Genomic DNA, 18756 nt, shown 5'->3' on the forward strand with positions numbered 1-18756 from the left:
TTTTTTCAAAGTTCCTAGTTTCTTTACGGGCTACAACATGTTCTTTTAACTCACCAAAGTTTCTTATTATCCATTCCTTGAAGAGTGATTCTGTCATTGGGATGCGCTCGTTCTCCATCAAGCCTTGTTCCATTGTTGATGTGGAACTGTGATCATCTTTAGAGGGAGAGGCATTCTGATTTTGAGTATTCTCAGCTTTTTTACGCTGGTTTCTTCCCGTCATTGTAAATTTATCCTCCTGTCTCTTTGAAATTACCAACTTTCAGATTAGGTCTCTTGAGTGGACGTCCAGGTTGTTAGTTCCCAGGGCCAGAGCAGCAGCGTTAAAACTGATGGTGCTTTTCTGCCCAGGATTCTCCTGTCGGGCTTCCTTCTTGTGTCGGTAGTAGGCGACTCTGCCTTCCTGGGGCTCCAAACCTCGGTCAGAAGGGAAACCGGTCCTGTTTACTCTGCGCTGAGCGCTCCCGTGCCAAGGTGCCGTCAAAGCCACTGCCGGGCTCTGGTGTCGTGCTGGGGACCCGGGCCGGTCCTCCGAACCTGTTTACTTTGCTCCGAGAGCTGCCGCGCCAAGGTGCCGGCAGAACCGCTGCACCGGCCACGAGAGTCGCGCTGGCCACCCGTGTGTTTCCTCCACTGGGGGATCTCCTGCTCCATGAGCGACCAGAATTTGTCTGAAAGTGTGGCGTCCTCTAGTTCTCCGCGCCTTCCCTGAGAGCTGCAATCCCGGGATGTTAGCGATGGGCCATCTTGGATCGTCCTCTCCCAATATTGATTTTTAAGTCCTCAATAATTAGTCTCCATTCAACTTCATTAATTCATCAATTTATTCAACTTTGATTGAGTACCTATTATGTGACAGGTACTGTGCTAGGCCTTGGGGCTATGGCAGGGAACAAAAAAGAAATACTTGATCCTCATTGAGTGGACAGTCTAGTGGGAGAGAGAGACAAAAAACAAACAAACGACATGTCGGAGCCCAAGTGCCATGGAGAAGATGAAGCAGGGAAGGGGTGGGGGTGCCAAGGACATCCTCCCTGAGAAGGTGACATTGAACTAAGATCTGGAGGAGGGGATCTGGGGGAAGAGTGTGCCTGGAAGAGGGAAACAGCAAGTGCAAAAGTCCTGGGGCAGGACCTGCCTAGTGTGTTCAAGGATCAGCAAGAAGGCAGGTATAGTTGGAGTGCAGGGAAAGAATAGGAAATGAGGTTGGAAAGATAACAGGGCAGGAGGCAGACCCTGTGGGGCCTGCAGGCTGTGGTGAGGAGTTGGGCACTGTCTCTCATGCTGTGGGAGTCATGGTAGGTTTGTTTTTTTGGTTTTTTTATTTTGAGATGTAGTTTCACTCTTGTTTTCCAGGCTGGAGTGCAATGGTATGGTCTCAGCTCACTGCAACCTCTGCCTCCTGGGTTCAAGCTATTCTCCTGCCTCAGCCTTCCAAGTAGCTGAGATTATAGGCACCTGCCACCATGCCTGGCTAATTTTTGTATTTTTAGTAGAGATGGGGTTTCACCATGTTGGCCAGGTTGGTCTCAAACTCCTGACCTCAGGTGATCTCCAGACCTCGGCTGGGATTACAGGCATAAGACACCATGTCCAGCCCATGGTATGGATTTTAGCAGAGGAGTGACACAATCTGACGTAGGTCTTCGTAGGATTCCTTGGGATCCTACTTGGAGAATGGATAGAGGAGAAGCAGGGGGGTAACTCGGGAGACCACTGAGGAGGCAAGGGCAGTGGTCCAGGAGAAGGAAGAAGGCGGTTTGGACCAGGGTGGTTTTGGCATATCTCGTGGAGGATGGATTGTGTGGATTGGCGACAGATCCGTGTGTTGCAGGATCGCAGTGCCGAGGTCAAGCTTCCAGGACAGCACCTGGCACGTGATAGGTACTCAGTAAATATCAGTTGAAAGAATAAGGTCTGAACTAAGTCAGTGGCAATGGAGATGGACAGGAGAACTAAAAGAAATAGGATTCGTTGGATTGCAAGTGACAGAAACTTAGCTCAGATTGCATCAAGTGAAAAGGAGAAGTATTGGTTTAGATAACTGGGAGGGAAGTTCTGAAATGGCATTACTTCAAGCTGGGCTGGCACCAAGAGTGCATGTAAGGCTGTCAGAGCTGGCTCTTGTCCCCTCTCTTTCCATCACTTGCTCTATGGGTTGGCTTTATTCTTAAGCAGGCTCTTTCCCTGTGGTGGTCAAGATGAGCATCTTGGAGACATTGTGGGGATAAGCAGCCCCACGTCCTCCCAGTTCAGTAACCCCAAACGTGTCCCCTTGGAAGTCTCCGTGGATCATATCTGGAGGAGACCCTGATTGGAGCTGCTTGGATCCTGGGCCCATCCCTGAACCAGTCGTCGTGGCCAGGAAGATGTGGAACTCTGGCCACTCAACTCTAATCATGTGTCTGCCTTAGTGGCAGCTGTGGGAGCCACGGCCAGGCTGGCTGAGTGATGACCCCTCCAAGACCATAGAACGATGGCAAGAATTTTCTAAACAAACTGCCAAAAGGGGAAGAGAAAATGTGTGGGGAAGACGCAATTTTTAGTGATCGCAGACATCTGGTAGGACACAGATACCCGAGGGACTGTAGGGGCAGATCAGAGAGGAAGGGACTAGGGACAGGCCTTGGGCTGCACCTGGAAGAAGACCATGGGGCGCTCTGGCCACCAGGGGGCAGCAGCTTCACATAGCGTCATTCCCGAGTCCTTGACATGCGGCGTCTCCTCCAGCAGGGGGTGCTATTTACTGTTCCTTGTAGAAAAAGTCGGCTAAAAGTATAATTTTGGTAAATTCTGGGTCTTAATTTCAGATACCCTTGAATGGGGAGCTTCTCTTTTAAATAATTCTCATTGAAAATATTTTTTTTCTTTTTTTTTGAGACCGAGTCTCACTCCGTTGCACACACTGGAGTGCAGTGGCATGATCTCAGTTCACTGTAACCTCTGCCTCCCAGGTTCAAGGAACTCTCCTGCCTCAGCCTCCCAAGTAGCTGGGACTACAGGTGTGAGCCATCATGCCTGGTGAAGTTTTGTAATTTTAGTAGAGACGGGGTTTCACCATGTTGGCCAGGTTGGTGTTGAACTCCTGACCTCAGGTGATTTGCCAGCTTCAGCCTCCCAAAGTGCTGGAATTACAGGCCACTGCAGTGAGCCATCGTGCCTGGCCTTGATTTTTTCTTTTTTTGGAGGCAAATCTTTTTAATGAAATAGGATCTTTTGAAAAAACGCAGTGGAGTGCTGAAGAGCATCCCTTTAGGCTTATTTTCAGCAGAGATGGTTCCATTTTCGGTCCCACTGCTGATCAGCTGTGTGACTTCGGGTGAGCTGTCTCTCTGATCTTCAGTCTCCTTATCTGTAAACTAGGGGAAACACCTGCAAAGCAGGTGTTCCATATTCCATTGGTCCCAGAGATTTATTTAACATTTGAAAAATTGAGCTGGATATAATTCTAGGAGTTGGACCTAACAGTAAAGAAAACAGATGAACATTCCTGGAATTGTGGAGCCAGCGTTCTAATGGGGAAGCCAGAGGAAAAATAAAACATTCAGTCTTTTGGATAAAGTGCTTAGAACAGGGTACATGGTAAACCCTCCATAATGTTAACTTAAAAAGCAGGAGCTGAGTCTTGCTGTATGCAACCTATTGAGGCCAATTGGATTACACAAGGTTTCTGTATCAGGGAGAAATTGTACCACCTAGGCCTAAGAAAGGGCTGGGTGCACACTAGGTGCTTCATAAATGCTCATGGATACTTGGGGTGGTATCTCCTTGTATCGCTGCACGTACTGTGTCCAGTTCCAGTTGGGGTCCATTCCAGGGAGCTACAGGCAGATGAGGGCACCTCATGCCCAGTGGACAAGGCATCTGACCCAGGGCCACACGGTCTGCGTGAGGTGTGAATGGCCTGCTCAGGATGCCAGGAGCCAGCTCTGCTATGGGGACAGCAGTGGGGCTCAAGGGTGAACGACGGGACTCGGGCATGGGCAAATGTGGCTGTAGAGCCCAGGGCATCTCTGCTGCCTGAGACAGCACCCCGGGAGAGAAAAGCTGCTCTCTTGTCAGGGCCAGGCCAAGCAGGGTCCCAATCCCAGTGTCCAAGGAGATCAGCCAGTTAGGAGCTGGGTCCTGCCACTTCCAGTGGTGTAAACTTGGGCGAATCTTATCACCTCTCAGATCACTAAGTGCCTTATCTGAAGATGCAGATAATGAGAGGAATTCCCCATTGGGCAGGGCAGGGCTAAGTGAGATGGTACAATATGAGGACCTAGGACAGCTTGTGACATCCAGAAGGTAGCCAAGAAAAGGGAGCTCACATGGTTATTGAACCCTCATGAGTCCCTTAAAGGCCAAGTTTAGTTACTCTCATTTTTTTTTTTTTTTGAGATGGAATCTCATTCTGTCGTGCAGGCAGGAGTACAGTGGCACAATCTCAGCTCACTGCAACCTCTGCTGCCCGGGTTGAAGTGATTCTCCTGCCTCAGCCTCCTGAGTAGCTAGGATGACAGGTGCCTGTCATCCCAGCTATTTGCCACCGTGCCTGGCTCAGTTTTGTAGTTTTTAGTAGAGACAGGGTTTCACTATGTTGGCCAGGCTGGTCTTGAACTCCTGACCTTGTAATCCACCCACGTTGGCCTCCCAAAGTGCTGGGATTATAGGTGTGAGCCACCGCGCTTGGCCTAGTTACTCTCATTTTATGGATGGGCAAACCAACTCAGAGAGGCAGTGTGACTTAGTCAAGGTCACACAGCAGGGTTTGACCCAGGTTTGGCTTACATTATCCCTCTAGACTGCCTCCCACTGGGGCAGGGTATCTTGGAAAGCACTTCATGCATTCTAATTATAATACTGGCTTACACTGATCAAGTGCTTCCTATGAGCTGAGAATTATTCCAGGCTCTTTATACTCCTTCATTCATTCAGTGCTGAGCATGTGCTAGGCACTGTTCTGGGCACTGGCGAGTCTGCAGTGACGAAAACAGCCCCGGTCCCTTCCCTTCTGCCAGGAGGAGATGGACATTAGACAAGTGCATCTACAGTTTGTCAGATGGGAGATTAATGTTAGGAGAGAGAGCAGACTGAGGGTGATGTCCTGGGCATGTTAATTTGTTTTTCTTTTTTGGGTCTTGCCCTGTTGCCCAGGCTGAAGTGCAGTGGTGTAATCGCAGCTCACTGCAGCCTCAACCTCCTGGGCTCACCTCAGATCCTTTCACCTCCCAAGCTGGGACTACAGGATGCACCATGATGCTTGGCTAATTTTTGCATTTTTTGTAGAGACAGGGTTTCCCCATGTTGCTCGTGCTGGTCTCGAACACCTTGGCTCAAGCGATCTGCCTGCCTCAGCCTCCCAAAATGCTGGGATTATGGGTGTGAACCACCGCGTCTGGCCATTATTTTTAAAAGCCTGTTCATTGAGGGCAACAGAAAGGAGGTGATATTTGGGTGGACATCCGAAGGAAATGAGGGAGGAGCCATGTGGATCTGTGGAGGAAGAGCTTTGCAGGCAGAGGGACCGCGAACGCAAGGACGCTGAAGAGAAAAGAGGCCACTGTGGCAGGAGCAGAGTGAATGAGGCGGAGCGTGGAAGGAGGTGAGGTCACACTAACACACACAGAATGCCGGTGAAACACTGCAAGAATCTATCATGGATACTTTTAGAATTTCTGCTTTCCAGACGAGTGGACTGAGATACAAAGAGGTGCCCAAGGTCACATACATAGCAAATGGCAGAAACGAGGTTTGACCCTGAACTGCTCAGACCCCCCCAAGCCAAGCTCTAAAATCTAGTCTGGAGTGTTTCTCACTGAACGTGCTTCTCCAGTGCAGGCATTACTATACTGTTGGAACGTGAGCTGTCCTGGGGGCTGTGCAGGGAGTTCTACCATTGAGGGTGTTAATTTCCTTCTTTTAAACATTAAGCAGTCCTGCTCACTCTAAACTCAGAGCGGGGAGAGCTGAGGCCAGTTAGGGTGTTAGGGACAGATGCATCTGGACATGAGGCATTGGGACCACACAGATCTGGGTTCAGATTCCACCTCTGGCCTTGACTGGTTGTGTGACTCTGGGTAAACCCTGCACATGACCCTGACAGTCACCAACACATACGATTGTAGGGAGAGTCCTGAGCCCTTTGCACAGCACCTGACCCCTTGTAGATACCCACTAGTGGGGGCTGCTGTCATTATGTCTAATCTGCAGAATAGATATAATAAGACCTATTTTGTGAAAATGAGATGTAATTAATGTGATGAACCTGGCACATAGTAGATGCCCAGTAAATACATGTGCAACAATATTATCACACTATAGGGTGGCCCTTCCTGCCAGCCTCCCTTCTAACCTCCCTCCCAGTGACCTGTCCTAGACCTGAGATTCCACTCTTAGAGATTCATTCTTTGGGATAGGCACTCACATTTTAGAGCTTCAGTTTATCCATCAATCTTTGGAGAAGCCTTTCTAGCCTTAAGACTCTGATTAATCCCGAATTTCTCTTTCTGGACACAAATCCTCTGGGATGTGAAACATGGTACTTTGGCAAGGCTGAGACGTGGGTCCCAGGGGCGACAGTCCCCACCAGGAATGGGAAGGGACAGAAAGGAGAGTCAGGGCTGTGTCCGAGACAGGCATCTCTCCACACTCCCCATCTGGGACCAGGCTGGCAGAGCAGGTGACGGAAGGTCTGATGGGGGCATGAACTCACCAGGAAGGACTGGCAGAGCAGGGGGGTCCAAGCGAGGAGAGGCATGAGCCGTCAGCTGGATTCTTTCCACGGGCAGCTGTGAGAGCGGGCGTGCCAAGGGCATGGGCCTGGAGAGGGATTAGTCTGTCAGTTGGGAATTTTTAAAGTGTTTATTTAGCTTGAGAAGGGTCCCTGAGTTTGGGTCAAGCATAAGGAACACCTGCCATGAGCCACTCACCTACTACACGCTGGGTACCAAGCAGGTGCTTCACACGTGTGTTCACAGTTAGGCCTTAGGAGCCCTTTTAGACAAGGGACATGAACTCCATTCTGTGTAGTAATGATGGCAATAATAATAGCAGCTCTAAATGCTCTCACTTGTAAAACACCTATTAGCTGCCAGGCACTGGCTTAGACGCTTACAACAGTGCCTAGCACCACCGTGGGAGGCACTCAGTCAGCTTTTTTTTCTTCTTTTTTGACGGGGGTCTTGCTCTGTCTTCCAGGCTGGAGTGCAGTGGCACGATCTCGACTCACTGCAGCCTCTACCTCCCGGATTCAACCCATCCTCCTGTCTTGTCCACCCAAGCAACTGGGACTACGGGTGCTTGCCACCATACCCGGCTAATTTTTGTGTGTTTTGCAGAGACACAGTTTTGCCATGTTGCCCAGGCTGGTCTGGAATTCCTGGGCTCAAGCGATCTGCCCATTTTAGCTCCCTAAAGTGTCGGGATTACAGATGTGAGCACTGTGCCAGGCCCAGTATTATATTGTATTACGATATAATATAATATATTATAATAATATCATTAAAATGATATTACTTTGCATTATTATTATTATTTGAGATGGAGTCTTTCTCTGTTGCCAGGCTGTAGTGCAGTGGCACGATCTAGGCTCATGGCAACCTCTGCCTCCCAGGTTCAAGCAATTCTCCTGCCTCAGCCTCCCAAGTAGCTGGGATTACAGGCACGCACCACCACGCCCAGCTACTTTTTGTATTTTTAGTAGAGATGAGGTTTTACCATGTTGGCCAGGATGGTCTCGATCTCTTGACCTTGTGATCGGCCTGCCTCGGCCTCCCAAAGTGCTGGGATTACAGGAGTGAACCACTGCACCAGGCTTATTTTGCATTTTTTAAAGACTTGGATTATAGCTATAGAAAATTGGCTTAAAAACATATGAACAGGTTAACAAATGTTTGGGAAGATCGCACACCTTGGTAGACACTGGCCAGGCAAGGAACAGAGCCTGGCCAGCCCCCCAGACCTGCACATGCCCCCTCTCTCAGCCCCTCCCTCCCTATAAAGGAGGCCACCACCCTGACTTCTCTGGTGATCCATCGTGTGCCTTCCTTTCAAGCTTTACAAGCCTCAGTGTGGAGTCCTAAACACCACAGCACCATTTCATTTTGTTTTGTTTTGTTTCTTTCCAGCTTTACATCAATGAAAACACGCAGGATGTGCTCTTTAGAATTTGACTGCCTTTGTTCCTTACAAGGTTTCCAAGGTTCATCCATGTGACTGCACTTGCAACATTAGCTGGTTCATTCTTGTTGCTGAAATAGTTAGCTGCTCTTATTATTGTTATTATTATTTTGAGACAGAGTCTTGCTCTGTCGCCCAGGTTGGAGTGCAATGGCGTGATCTCAGCTCACTGCAACCTCCACCTCCTGGGTTCGAGATTCTTATGCCTCAGCTTCCCAAGTAGCTGGATTGCAGGCAAGTGCCACCACGCCTAGCTGATTTTTGTTATTTTTAGTAGAGATGGGGTTTCATTACGTTGGCCAGGATGGTCTTGAACTCCTGACCTCAAGCAATCCACCCGCCTAAGCCTCCCAAAGTGCTGGGATGTCAGGCATGAGCCACCGAGCCCAGCTGGTTGTCTGTTATTATGATCCTTTTTATTTTCTCGGTGCACAGCATCTGATGGCCTCCCTACCAGCATCTCAGAGGGGTGAAGATGATTGATATCCCGTCTTCCACGGAGGAGAGGGAGGCTCCTGGGAGCCAGGTCCCAGACCCCACCCGATTCCGGAGGCTGTGTTCTTAGCCACTCCCCGGTGTGGCCGCTCAACAGAGGAGGAAAAGGGGGCACAGAGCAGTTAAGCAACTTGCCTGGGTTTGCCCAGGAGGGATGTGATGGAGCTACCTCCCCAGACCCTCAAAGCTGATGCTGGAATGCCCCTGTGGCCTCTGAGGATTGCTGGCTCTGTGGCCATCCCAAGGGTGATTTATGAGGGCTCAGGGCCCATACACTTTTAGGGCCCACAGAGACATTGTAATTTTAGTTTCTTTTAAAACCAGAAGAAAAAATCTGGTGATATAATATAATAATAATAATAATAATGGCAGATCACAAATCTAGCCTGGATTTTACTTGTCTTTATATAGGGCAGTCACAAGCTAGGAGGAAGGGCCCCCAAAAGCAAATGTCCCTCGAGCCTAGGAGAGCCATCTTTCCACTGAGCCAGCCCCATCTCTTGCAGGAACAAGATGTTGCTGGGGCGATCGGCCGGCCACCCCCGGTGCGGAGGGAGGGACCGGGAGAAGCTGGAGCAGCTCTGGCCTTGTTCCTGCCCTGAGGTCAGTCCACACCCCCTAACCATCCAGAACGCCTCTTTCCAAAGCCTCTGGGATGGCAGGGCAACTGCAGGGCTTGGGATCCCACAGGACCAATGAGTGGGGAGAAGTCTGCAATTTTGAGACTGAAGGAACAAGGCTTGTCATTATGTTGACACTGAAAATAGCTTTATGCTTCCACTCAGTGCCAGCTGAGTCACAGCCCTACCGACATCTCCCGCCCTTCAGGGCTTCCCTACAAGCCTTTGCCCTATCTATTCTCCTTATCGTACACTTGATTTTTTAATGAACTCTCTATTTCCTTCCCTCCCTCCCTCCCTCCTTCCATTCCCTCCTTCTTCCTTCCCTCCCTCCCTCCTTCCTTCCTTCTTCTTTCTTCTTTTTTTGGATAGAGTTTCACTATTCTTGCCCAGTCAGGAGTGCAGTGGCACAATCTTGGCTCACTGCATCTTCCACCTCCACCTCAAGTGATTCTCCTGACTCAGTCTCCCTAGTATCTGGGATTACAAGTGTCCACCACCACACCTGTCTAATTTTTGTATTTTTAGTAGATACATGGTTTCACCCCATTTACCAGGCTGGTCTTGAACGAACCCCTCCCCTCCTCTCACCTCCCCTCCCCTCCCCTCCCCTCCCCTCCCCTCCCCTCCCCTCCATCTACAGGCAGTGGCTCATGCCTGTAATCCCAGCAGTTTGGGAGGTTGAAGTGGTGGATCACTTGAGGTCAGGAGTTCGAGACCATCCTGGCCAACATAATGAAACTCTGTCTCTCAGCAAAAATTAGGTTTTGAAATTAAAAAAAAAAAAGAAAGAAGGAAAAAAAAGAAACCCTGTCTCTACTAAAAACACAAAAATGAGCCAAGCATGTAGCGGGCACCTGTAATCCCAGCTACTCAGGAGGCTGAGGCAGGAGAATTGCTTGAAGCTGGGAGGCGGAAGTTGCAGTGAGCTGAGATGGCACCACTGCACTCCAGTCTGGATGACAGAGTGAGACTCTCTCTCCAAAAGCAACAACAACGACAACAAAAATCAAAAAAATAAATACAATGGAAACCAAGGAAGTCCACTGTTTCCTGCTCGAGATGCTGAGCATGAAGCCTGCTCTCCTGATTCCAACAAGAAACTAGCAAGTGTGGAGTGATAGGAAGAACACACTCATAGCCAGTGGAGACTTGCTCCTTGACAAATTAGAAAAATTATACTGGAATCCCAGCACTTTGGGAGGCCTAGGTGAGTAGACTGCTTAAGCCTGAGAGTTTGGGACCAGCCTGGGCAACATGGCAAAACCCCATCTCTAAAAAAAAAATACAAAAATTAGCTGGGTGTGGTGGTGGGTGCCTGTAGCCTCAGCAATTCAGGGGGCTGATGTGGGAAGATCACCTGTGCCTGGAGGCAGAGGTTGCAGTGAGCCGTGATCCCGCCGTTGCACTCCAGCCTGAGCAACAGAGGGAAACCCTGTCTCAAAAAAAAATAATAATAAAATAAATAAAATAAAAGACTTAAAAGGGTGCTAATTTTCTTCCTTTAGGAGTTGGTTGTCATAAACATTTTTTAACAGCAAATTCATGTACCACACTATTTAAAGTGTACAGTTCCATTGTTTTCAGTATATACAAAAAATTATACAATCATCACCGCAGTCTAATTTAGAGCATTTGTGTCCCCCTCTAAAGAACCTGCACTCATTAGCATCTCTCCCTGCTCCGACCCCTCTAGCCCTCAGCAAGCACTCATCTTTTTTTGTCTTTATGGATTTGCCTATTCTGGACGTTTCATGTAAGTGGAATCACACATTGTGTGGTCTTTCGTGACTAGCTGCTTTCACTTGGCAGAATGTTTTCAAGGTTCTCCATCTTGTAGCATGGATCAGTACTGGAGCCAGGTATTTAATGCTACATCCTGAGTTCGGGTAAAAGCACTTAAAATATGAGTCCTCCACTTCAGGAAGCACCACTGTAATGAATAAAGAACCTTTTGGGGGAATCATAGCTCAGTCTCTTGCTAGTTCCAAGCGGGCTGGTTCAGACTTCCCTGCCATGGTGTTGGGGGAGGAGGTTTATCTTTCAGCTGTCCTTGGGACTGGGCAGGAACGGGTACAAATGTTACTGCTACTCTGTCCTCCTTCCTAAATCAGGACTCTGGGCGCTTCTGGGAATCACTGTCTGTTCCTGCTCTCTGGGAGTGTAAATGAGTCACTGGGTGAGCATGTCAGCAGCATCTGTGTGTGCTGGTCTGGGGTGAGAAGCCTGGGCCAAGGGGCCATGGAGGGGAGAAAGAAGCAGGCAGCCATGAGGTCAGCAAGGGGCTGCTTGACTCGTACCCCGCAGCCAGCACTCCCTGCCTCTCCCCTTACACTTGTTTTGGCTGCAGGAAGCTGTTTTAGGTGGCAATCGTTTGATATGTGTAGGTGCTGTCTTCCCAAACACGCTGTGCTCAGTGATTGCCCCAGCTCCACAGTGTATACTTTTTGTAGTTCTTGGTAGCTACCAACATTTTCAGCCCCTAAATAGTGTAGTACTTGTTTTAATCCTCTCATGGATTGTGTGAGGTAGGTGATCTTTTCCCCATTCACAGACGGGAAACTGAACCTCAGGATGGTCACATGACTTGTCCAAGGTCTTATGATTAGGAATCATTGGGACTGGGATTTGAACTGGAGTGCAAAGCCTGTGCTCTTGACCAAATAGGAAGGCAGAGGCTGTGGTGGGGAGCAGCTTGGTTATGGATACCCAGAAGGAAGAGCAGTCTCTTGTGTACCATGAAATGGGACATTTACCTTGGGTACTCCCTTTTGAGTGTGTTACTGGAGCTTGAGCAGAGACTTGGGGAATCTTCTGGGGATGAGGCCAGTAATGTGTTGGGGATGGAGATGAGGAACACTCAGTGTTACGTTTCAGAGCCTTGCCCTATACCCGAGGACCTCCAAGTCTTTCTATTAGTCAAGACCCTTTGGGAAGTAAGTGAAAGAACTCAACTCAGCGAACTTGAACAAGGAGAATTGATCGGCTCATGTAAAGAAAATAACCAGGATAAGACTGCCTTCAGGTATGGCTGGATCCAGGGGTTTAAAGGTTGAAGCTGCTGCCTCACCTCACAACCCTGGTTCATATTCCTGAATCAACTGGCGGGTAGGGTAGGGGGAATGCTCTGTTTTGATTGGCCGGTGCTGGGTCAGGTTCATATCCTTGGAAGTGGAGGCATGGTCAGTCCTACTTGAACCACATAAACCAAGAAGGAAACCTGGGACTCTTGCCTCAGAAGCAGTGGGAATGGATGCTGAGCAGGTTTCAGACCACAGGCATCCTCCTCGTGGGTGGTAGAGAAGCCACCATTCACCTCTCTGGCTTTGCTGCCAACTTGCCATGGGACCCTGAGCAAGCTGCTTCCCTTCTCTGAGTCTGTTTCCCCATCTGAACAGTGGTGATCTTTAAGCTCACACAGCTCTGAACTTCTGAGGCCAACAGGTTTTGTCTAGCCAACAGCTTGGCATCCTAGCTTGACAGACCCAAGCTATAACTTAGGAATGCATGGCCTTCAGAAACCCTGGGGTCGGACCTGGGGCTGGGCGCCTGGCCTCTTGTTCTTGCCCATCCTGGCAGGGTACAGCCTGTGATGTGGGAGGGAAGGGTTCTGAGGAGGGTTCTTTGCACATCCCCAGCATACTCCGTCTATAATTGGCTCCAAATGAAATCATCTCATCCCTAAACACTGAGGAAGAAAGGGTGGGGGTGAAACAGCTCGCTGGCAGCATCTGACATAGTTTGTGACTAACCTGCTTCCCTCCTGAGGCAGGGAGAGACTGTCCCCTCTCTCGAAGACAGTGTACAATTTTGAGAAAAAAAAAAAAAAAGTCTTGGTAAATAGATTGAGGAGGCTCTAGCCTCTTGAGCTTTCGGGAGGCCCAAGGCATTTCTCCTCTCTGCCCAAACCAGGTGTCTTTTTGACCCTGTCTCACAAGTCAACCTGACCCATGCTATTACCATTCCCCAAACTTTTCCCAGCAAACCCTGGCCGGGAAGGTTGTGAGTGTAGCCAGTCCACCGAGCAATTTGTCCCTTATGGATTCTCGGTTGAGTTTTGTGGCCGGCTGAAGCTTGTTTAAATGCCCATACATTAATTTTGAAAGATGAGCTCCTAATCAACTTTTAAAAAGCTTGTCACAGCACCATCTGTTTGGCGTTTGTCACTATTGCATTACATAAGAGGAAAGACATTTTTAAAGAATGCGGCTACATTTAGTAATTGGATCACCGGATAGAAGCCAAGCCGGGGCGGATGGCACCGTGATTCAGAAACGCCACGGGCCCTTCTCTGGGGTATGGCGGCCTCTCCAAATTCCACGTGGTCTTGGCAGAAACCTGAACACAGTCCAGCTTGGGAGACAGGCTTGGGATGTCTTCTCTTCCTCTTGCCTTGGTCTCCCTCTTATATTTTCCATTTGTTCTCCCTCACCCCTTGCCACCCCAGTAATTAGCAGTGACCAAGTGGCTTCACTTCCCTGAGTCCCAGTTTCCTTATCTGGAAAACGGGATTCACAAGAGCACCATCTTACAGCGCTGGTGTGAGGTTTAGATGCATTACTGCCTATGGTGCCTGGCATGTGGTGAGTGCTTTATAAGTATTGTTATTTTATAAAGCTATGTCTGATGCATAGTACGTGCTGTATAGGTGTTCATTTTCCTTCCTTTTCCCCTTCTTTCCATTTAGTTATTTATTTAGAGACAGGGTCTTGCTCCATTGCCTAGGCTGGAGCACAGTGGTGCAAGCTCGGCTCACCGCAGCCTTCATCTCCCAGGTTCAAGTGACTCTCCCACCTCAGCCTCCTGAGTAGCTGGGACTACAGGTGTGCACCACCATTTTTGTGTATTTTTTGGTAGTGACGGGGTTTCACCGTGTTGGCCAGGCTGGTCTGGAACTCCAGCCTGGTCTGGAACTCAAGTCATCTGTCCACCTCGGCCTCCCAAAGTGCTGGGATTACAGGCATGAGCCACTGTGCCTGACCCCTTCCTTCCACTTAATTCAACAAGTTCTTAGGAGGTGCCCACGTTTGAGGCAGAGCTGGCTTCATGCTCATGCGAGGCCATTTGCACAGGGCCCCAGTATGCTTTACACTTAGAAGCAACCTGAGCTCGGTTTAGTGTTCTGCTGTCGCTGGCTTGACATTCTTAACTTTTGAACAAGGGGTCCTGCATTTTCATTTTGTATTGGACCCCACGAATTATGTAGCCGGTCCCATCTGGAGGTCTAGAATGAGGTTATGTCTTATTTGACCATCCGATATTGAAAATAACAATGGAGTCAACATTTTAAAATCAGGAGAGTTCACACAGCAGTCTGGCTTATTTTAGAAAATTAGAACATCTTGCCACTGTGAGTCTGCATTCCCACACACTGCCACACGGGCTGGAGCTGGAGTCCTCTACACAGGCCACATCCGCCACTGTCCCCACCACTCCTGGAGGCTTTGGACTGAGTCTCTTTGCCCATTTACAGAGATTCCAGCATGATGGCTGGGATGATGGGCTTTGCAGCCAGGTGTGTATTCAGCTGTACTACTATTCAATCATCTCAGTAACCTCTCTTTCAGGGTAGTAAGGATTAAACTAGTTAGTATATGCAAAGCATCTGGAATATGTTGTACTGCTACTGCCACTGTTCTGCTCTATCCTGGTGCAGAAGCTCAGACCCCAAGTCTGAGAGCTGCCCTCCAGGAGCTGGAAGCTGCACTTGGCCGCTGGCTGTGAGAGCATCTCCACCTGCATCCCATGCAGCATCCCACATCAGCGTTCGCTTTCTTTCCCTCTACCTGCAGCACCAGAGTTCTCACCTCGGGCCCACCCTCCTAGCATTATTTTGAGGGAAGGGCCTTCTGTCCTGTAAATAGGCTGGGTCATCCCTGCCTCGGGGCCTTTGCACCTGCTGCACTTGCTTCCTAGAATACTTCTTTTCCCATACCTTTGCCTGGCCATCTTCTTATTTTGGTCTAGCTCAAATGGTACTTCCTCAGGGAGGTTTTTCCTGATCACCTAAAAAAAGTAGCCCTGTCCTCTTTCCCCGGTCACACACATGCACCTATATTATTTTCTTCCCAGAATTGGTTTGTCATGTATCTCCCAGAGGACCAGGTCTTCCTTGGTCACTGCTATGTCACCAACACTTAGGCCATTGCCTGGCACATGGAACGTGTTCGATTATTATCTGTTGAATGAATGAAGGAAGGAAGAAAAGAACTCATCTTCCTCATGACTACCCTGTAAAGTAGAGACAAGAGACCTGAGTCACGGAGAAGGCACTCCTAAAGGTCACGCAGCCAAGAAGGGGCAGGAAGGGCAGTGAGGACCCAGGTTTGCTGCTTCTACGTCTCCTGTTCCCCCAACCCCCCAGGTGGGAAGCAGGATGGATGTTTTGGATCTTTGGCTCACCCAGCCACCCAGAACGGGGTGCAGCACACACTTGTGTGCAGCAAGGTCCAGGACACGGCGTCTGAGGGTGATGAGAGCGAGTCAGCCAGGCAGCCAGGAGGCAAGACTGTTTACAGGGACTGGTGGCTGTCGCCATGACAACCGGACAGCCTACAGCTTCCTGCATCACCAGGGACGCAGGTTTGCTCTTGGCTGGGATGCAGTGGGGACAATGGAGAGGGGTGGGAAACACGGGGACTCTAAAGACTCAGTCTGGGGGAAGGGGGTTCTCATTTCTGGTTTCCTCTTTTTGAGATGGAGTCTCACTCTGTCACCCAGGCTGGAGTGTAGTGGTGCGATCTTGGCTCACTGCAACCTTTGCCTCCAGGGTTCAAGTGATTCTCCTGCCTCAGCCTCCTGAGTAGCTGGGATTACAGGTGTGTGCTACCATGGCCAGCTAATTTTTGTGTTTGTAGTAGATATGGGGTTTCACCATGTTACCCAGGCTGGTCTGGAACTCTTGACCTCAAAGTGCTGGGATTACAGGTGTTAGCCATGGTGCCCGGCCGGGAGTTCTCATTTCTGAGAATTGTTTGAAGGCTGGGAGGTCCTGGTGAGGCAACGTGTGTGTGTGTGTGTGTGTGTGTGTGTGTGTGTGTGTGTGGGGGGGGGGTGTCTGGGCTGTGTGAGTCAGGCTGCCTGGGTTTGAGTCTCAGCTTTGCCTCTTCTGTGCCATGGCATATGGGCAAGTGAGTTAACCTCTAAGTGCCTTAGTTCCCTCTAATGTAAAATGAAGTGAATGGTAATACCTCATAGGACTGTTATGAGGATTAAATGAGATAATACTCTCATGGCACTTACTCTGTACCGTGCATTGTTCCTTAATTCTTGGCATCAATCTGCATCTGGCTCTGGGTTGCCTTCCTGCTGGCGTAGTGGGAAATTTGGCCTCAGTCATCCTCAGGGATCCCCACTTCCCTGGCCTTTTTCATTTATTCAACAAATACTTTTTTGTTGAATACCTATTCATGCTGTCATGTGGCAACAATACTGCGTGCCAGGTATCGTTCTAAAGGCTGAGACCATAGCATTGAACAAAGCAAGCAAAAATCCCTGCAAGAGTAGAGCTGATGCTCTAGTGAGGTAGAGAGATATCAAATATGCCATGAAAGAAAATAGCTATTATATCAGATGATAATAAGTCCTAAGAAGGAAAAGAAAGCAGGGCTGGGAGATTCCAGCTGTAAGGGGGATGTTGCAATTTTAGAAAGCAGTGGGGTCGTGAGTGTGTCAGGGAAGGCCTCACTGAGAAAGTGACTTTTGAGGACAACTTGAAGGAGGTAAAAGAGGGAGTTACGTGGTTATTTGCAAGAGCATTCCAGGCAGAGGGAACAGCAAGTGCAAAGGCCCTGAGGCAGGAGCACGAACATGTATGTGACTGTGTCGTGTAGTCAAATCTCTCGGGGCATCTGTGTGTGTGATGTTATGTGGCACACATTGGTGGCATAGAGGTGGTTATGCCCGTACACATGGGTGGCAATGCACATACATGTTTCTTCATGTACAGGTTTGCTGTGTTCAGTCACAGAGGCTATGCCTACACCAATCAGGGAGTGCCATTCACACAGATTGCAATGAAATGGGACCTCCTGGAGCTGTGCAGTGCAGTGGCCCCGAGCATAGATGTAAGTAAATTGATGTAAAATGTCTGTGAAAATGTTCGTATGTGTATGTGTCTGGATATTTAAATATAAATGACATGCAAATGTGTGTATATGGATGTCTTTATTTAAAATGTTGATATTTCATTCCTCATGGACTTTTGCATGAATATTGATTGTTAAAAATATTGCATTAGATATTATTTCTCTTGATTACTCAGTTTTTGGGTGCATCTTACATTTGCCATCAGAGGCAAGTGCCTCACTCTCTTGACGGTGTCCTCGCCCGGCCCAGGGCTGGGCAGTAAATGTGCAGGAGGCAGGGATGAGGCAAAGGAAGCCTCTCCTTCTGGCTCCTTCCGGCATCTGGGCTCATCAGCACATGACTAGAATCCAAACCCAATCTGAGCACATTTTGTTCCTTTCAAATAATATTTATTGAATGCCAGGGACTCTGCATGCATTATTTTATTTTATCTTTACCGCCATCTCTGGGGGTAGATATTTGCTCATTCAATTGAACAGACATTTGCTTAGGGCCTACTATGTGCCAAGGGTACAAGCTGGCATTTGTGCTGGCCTGGAAGCCACTCACAATTTTTCTGGTAACAGCACCCCAGTTTTCCTTTAGGGAACCTAACCTCTTCCCTTTACTTTCCAAATGGTTCCACCTGGGCCTTCTGTACCCATCCCTCAGACTCCAGGGGTGGGCGTGTGATCCAGGTCACCCAATCAGCATACTCCATCCCTCTTGCTCTTATAACTAGAGATTAGTTATAGGATGAGTATCTGACCCAAGCTGGTCCAATCAGAGTGGATCCTGGAATTTTTGCTGCCCTGTTGGGAAAAAGAGCTCCTTTTCCATCAGGATTTCTAGCTGTAAGAATTCTATAACCCTGGAATTCCCAGTGAGAGTCCACTACAAGGAAAGAGAGAGGAAAAACTCATCCCTTATGATATCTTTAGAGGCCCTGGATCCAGCCACACCTGAAGTCAGTTGCCCTGTTTTTCAATTCTATGAGTTTATACTCATTTTTCTTTTTAAAAAACAGTTTGAGAGGGTTTGAAATCCTGAAAAGCTGAAATCCTGCGCTTGGCATCTTGGTGCATTATCTCCTTTAGTTCAGAGACGAATCTCGTGGTGAAGGGGCTGTGATTGTGAAAGAACTGATCCTCGGGGAAGGAGGTGACTTATCCAAGGTCACACAGCAGGTTAGTAGTTGGAGCTTGAATTCAAGCCCAGGTCTCCACTCATGAGCTGTTCTGCCATTCCAAACGGTCTCAGCTCTGGACAAGAGGGTCTGTGTGAGTATTAGTGAAATAGACCTGAGTCCTGTTATGGCCACTGTTTTGCTCTGTGACCTTGATCAAGTCATTTTGCCAGTATGAGCCTTAGCTTCCCATCTGGAAAAATGGTAGTGCTTACTCCATCATGT

At 48.8% G+C, this 18756-nt stretch overlaps 3 protein-coding genes and 1 pseudogene across 6 annotated transcripts in view; 3 read left to right on the forward strand and 1 right to left on the reverse strand.

Annotated features, from left to right (window-relative positions):
* LOC144581447 (uncharacterized) overlaps positions 1-9779 on the forward strand; it is a 28590-nt gene extending 18811 nt beyond the window's left edge. Inside the window, exons 4-5 of the mRNA XM_078365410.1 lie at positions 9165-9261; positions 9651-9779. The gene's annotated coding sequence lies outside the window, so the exon portion shown is untranslated. The remainder of the gene's footprint in view (positions 1-9164; positions 9262-9650) is intronic.
* LOC144581446 (uncharacterized) overlaps positions 1-18756 on the reverse strand; it is a 60493-nt gene that overhangs the window by 28634 nt on the left and 13103 nt on the right. For both annotated transcript variants that reach the window (XM_078365408.1, XM_078365409.1), the window contains exon 2: positions 6698-6804. In XM_078365408.1, coding sequence (XP_078221534.1) covers positions 6698-6804 — 107 coding nt within the window. The remainder of the gene's footprint in view (positions 1-6697; positions 6805-18756) is intronic.
* Positions 15820-18756, forward strand: part of CCDC125 (coiled-coil domain containing 125) — a 67079-nt gene continuing 64142 nt past the window's right edge. For both annotated transcript variants that reach the window (XM_078365391.1, XM_078365396.1), the window contains exons 1-2: positions 15820-15860; positions 17227-17344. The gene's annotated coding sequence lies outside the window, so the exon portion shown is untranslated. The remainder of the gene's footprint in view (positions 15861-17226; positions 17345-18756) is intronic.
* Positions 15820-18756, forward strand: part of LOC100389609 (cofilin-1 pseudogene) — a 33111-nt pseudogene continuing 30174 nt past the window's right edge. The window contains exons 1-2 of the transcript XR_013532288.1: positions 15820-15860; positions 17227-17344. The product of XR_013532288.1 is annotated as a cofilin-1 pseudogene (transcript). The remainder of the gene's footprint in view (positions 15861-17226; positions 17345-18756) is intronic.

This window comes from Callithrix jacchus, chromosome 2, assembly GCF_049354715.1.
Source record: "Callithrix jacchus isolate 240 chromosome 2, calJac240_pri, whole genome shotgun sequence".
In the NCBI taxonomy this organism is placed as follows: Eukaryota; Metazoa; Chordata; class Mammalia; order Primates; family Cebidae; genus Callithrix; species Callithrix jacchus.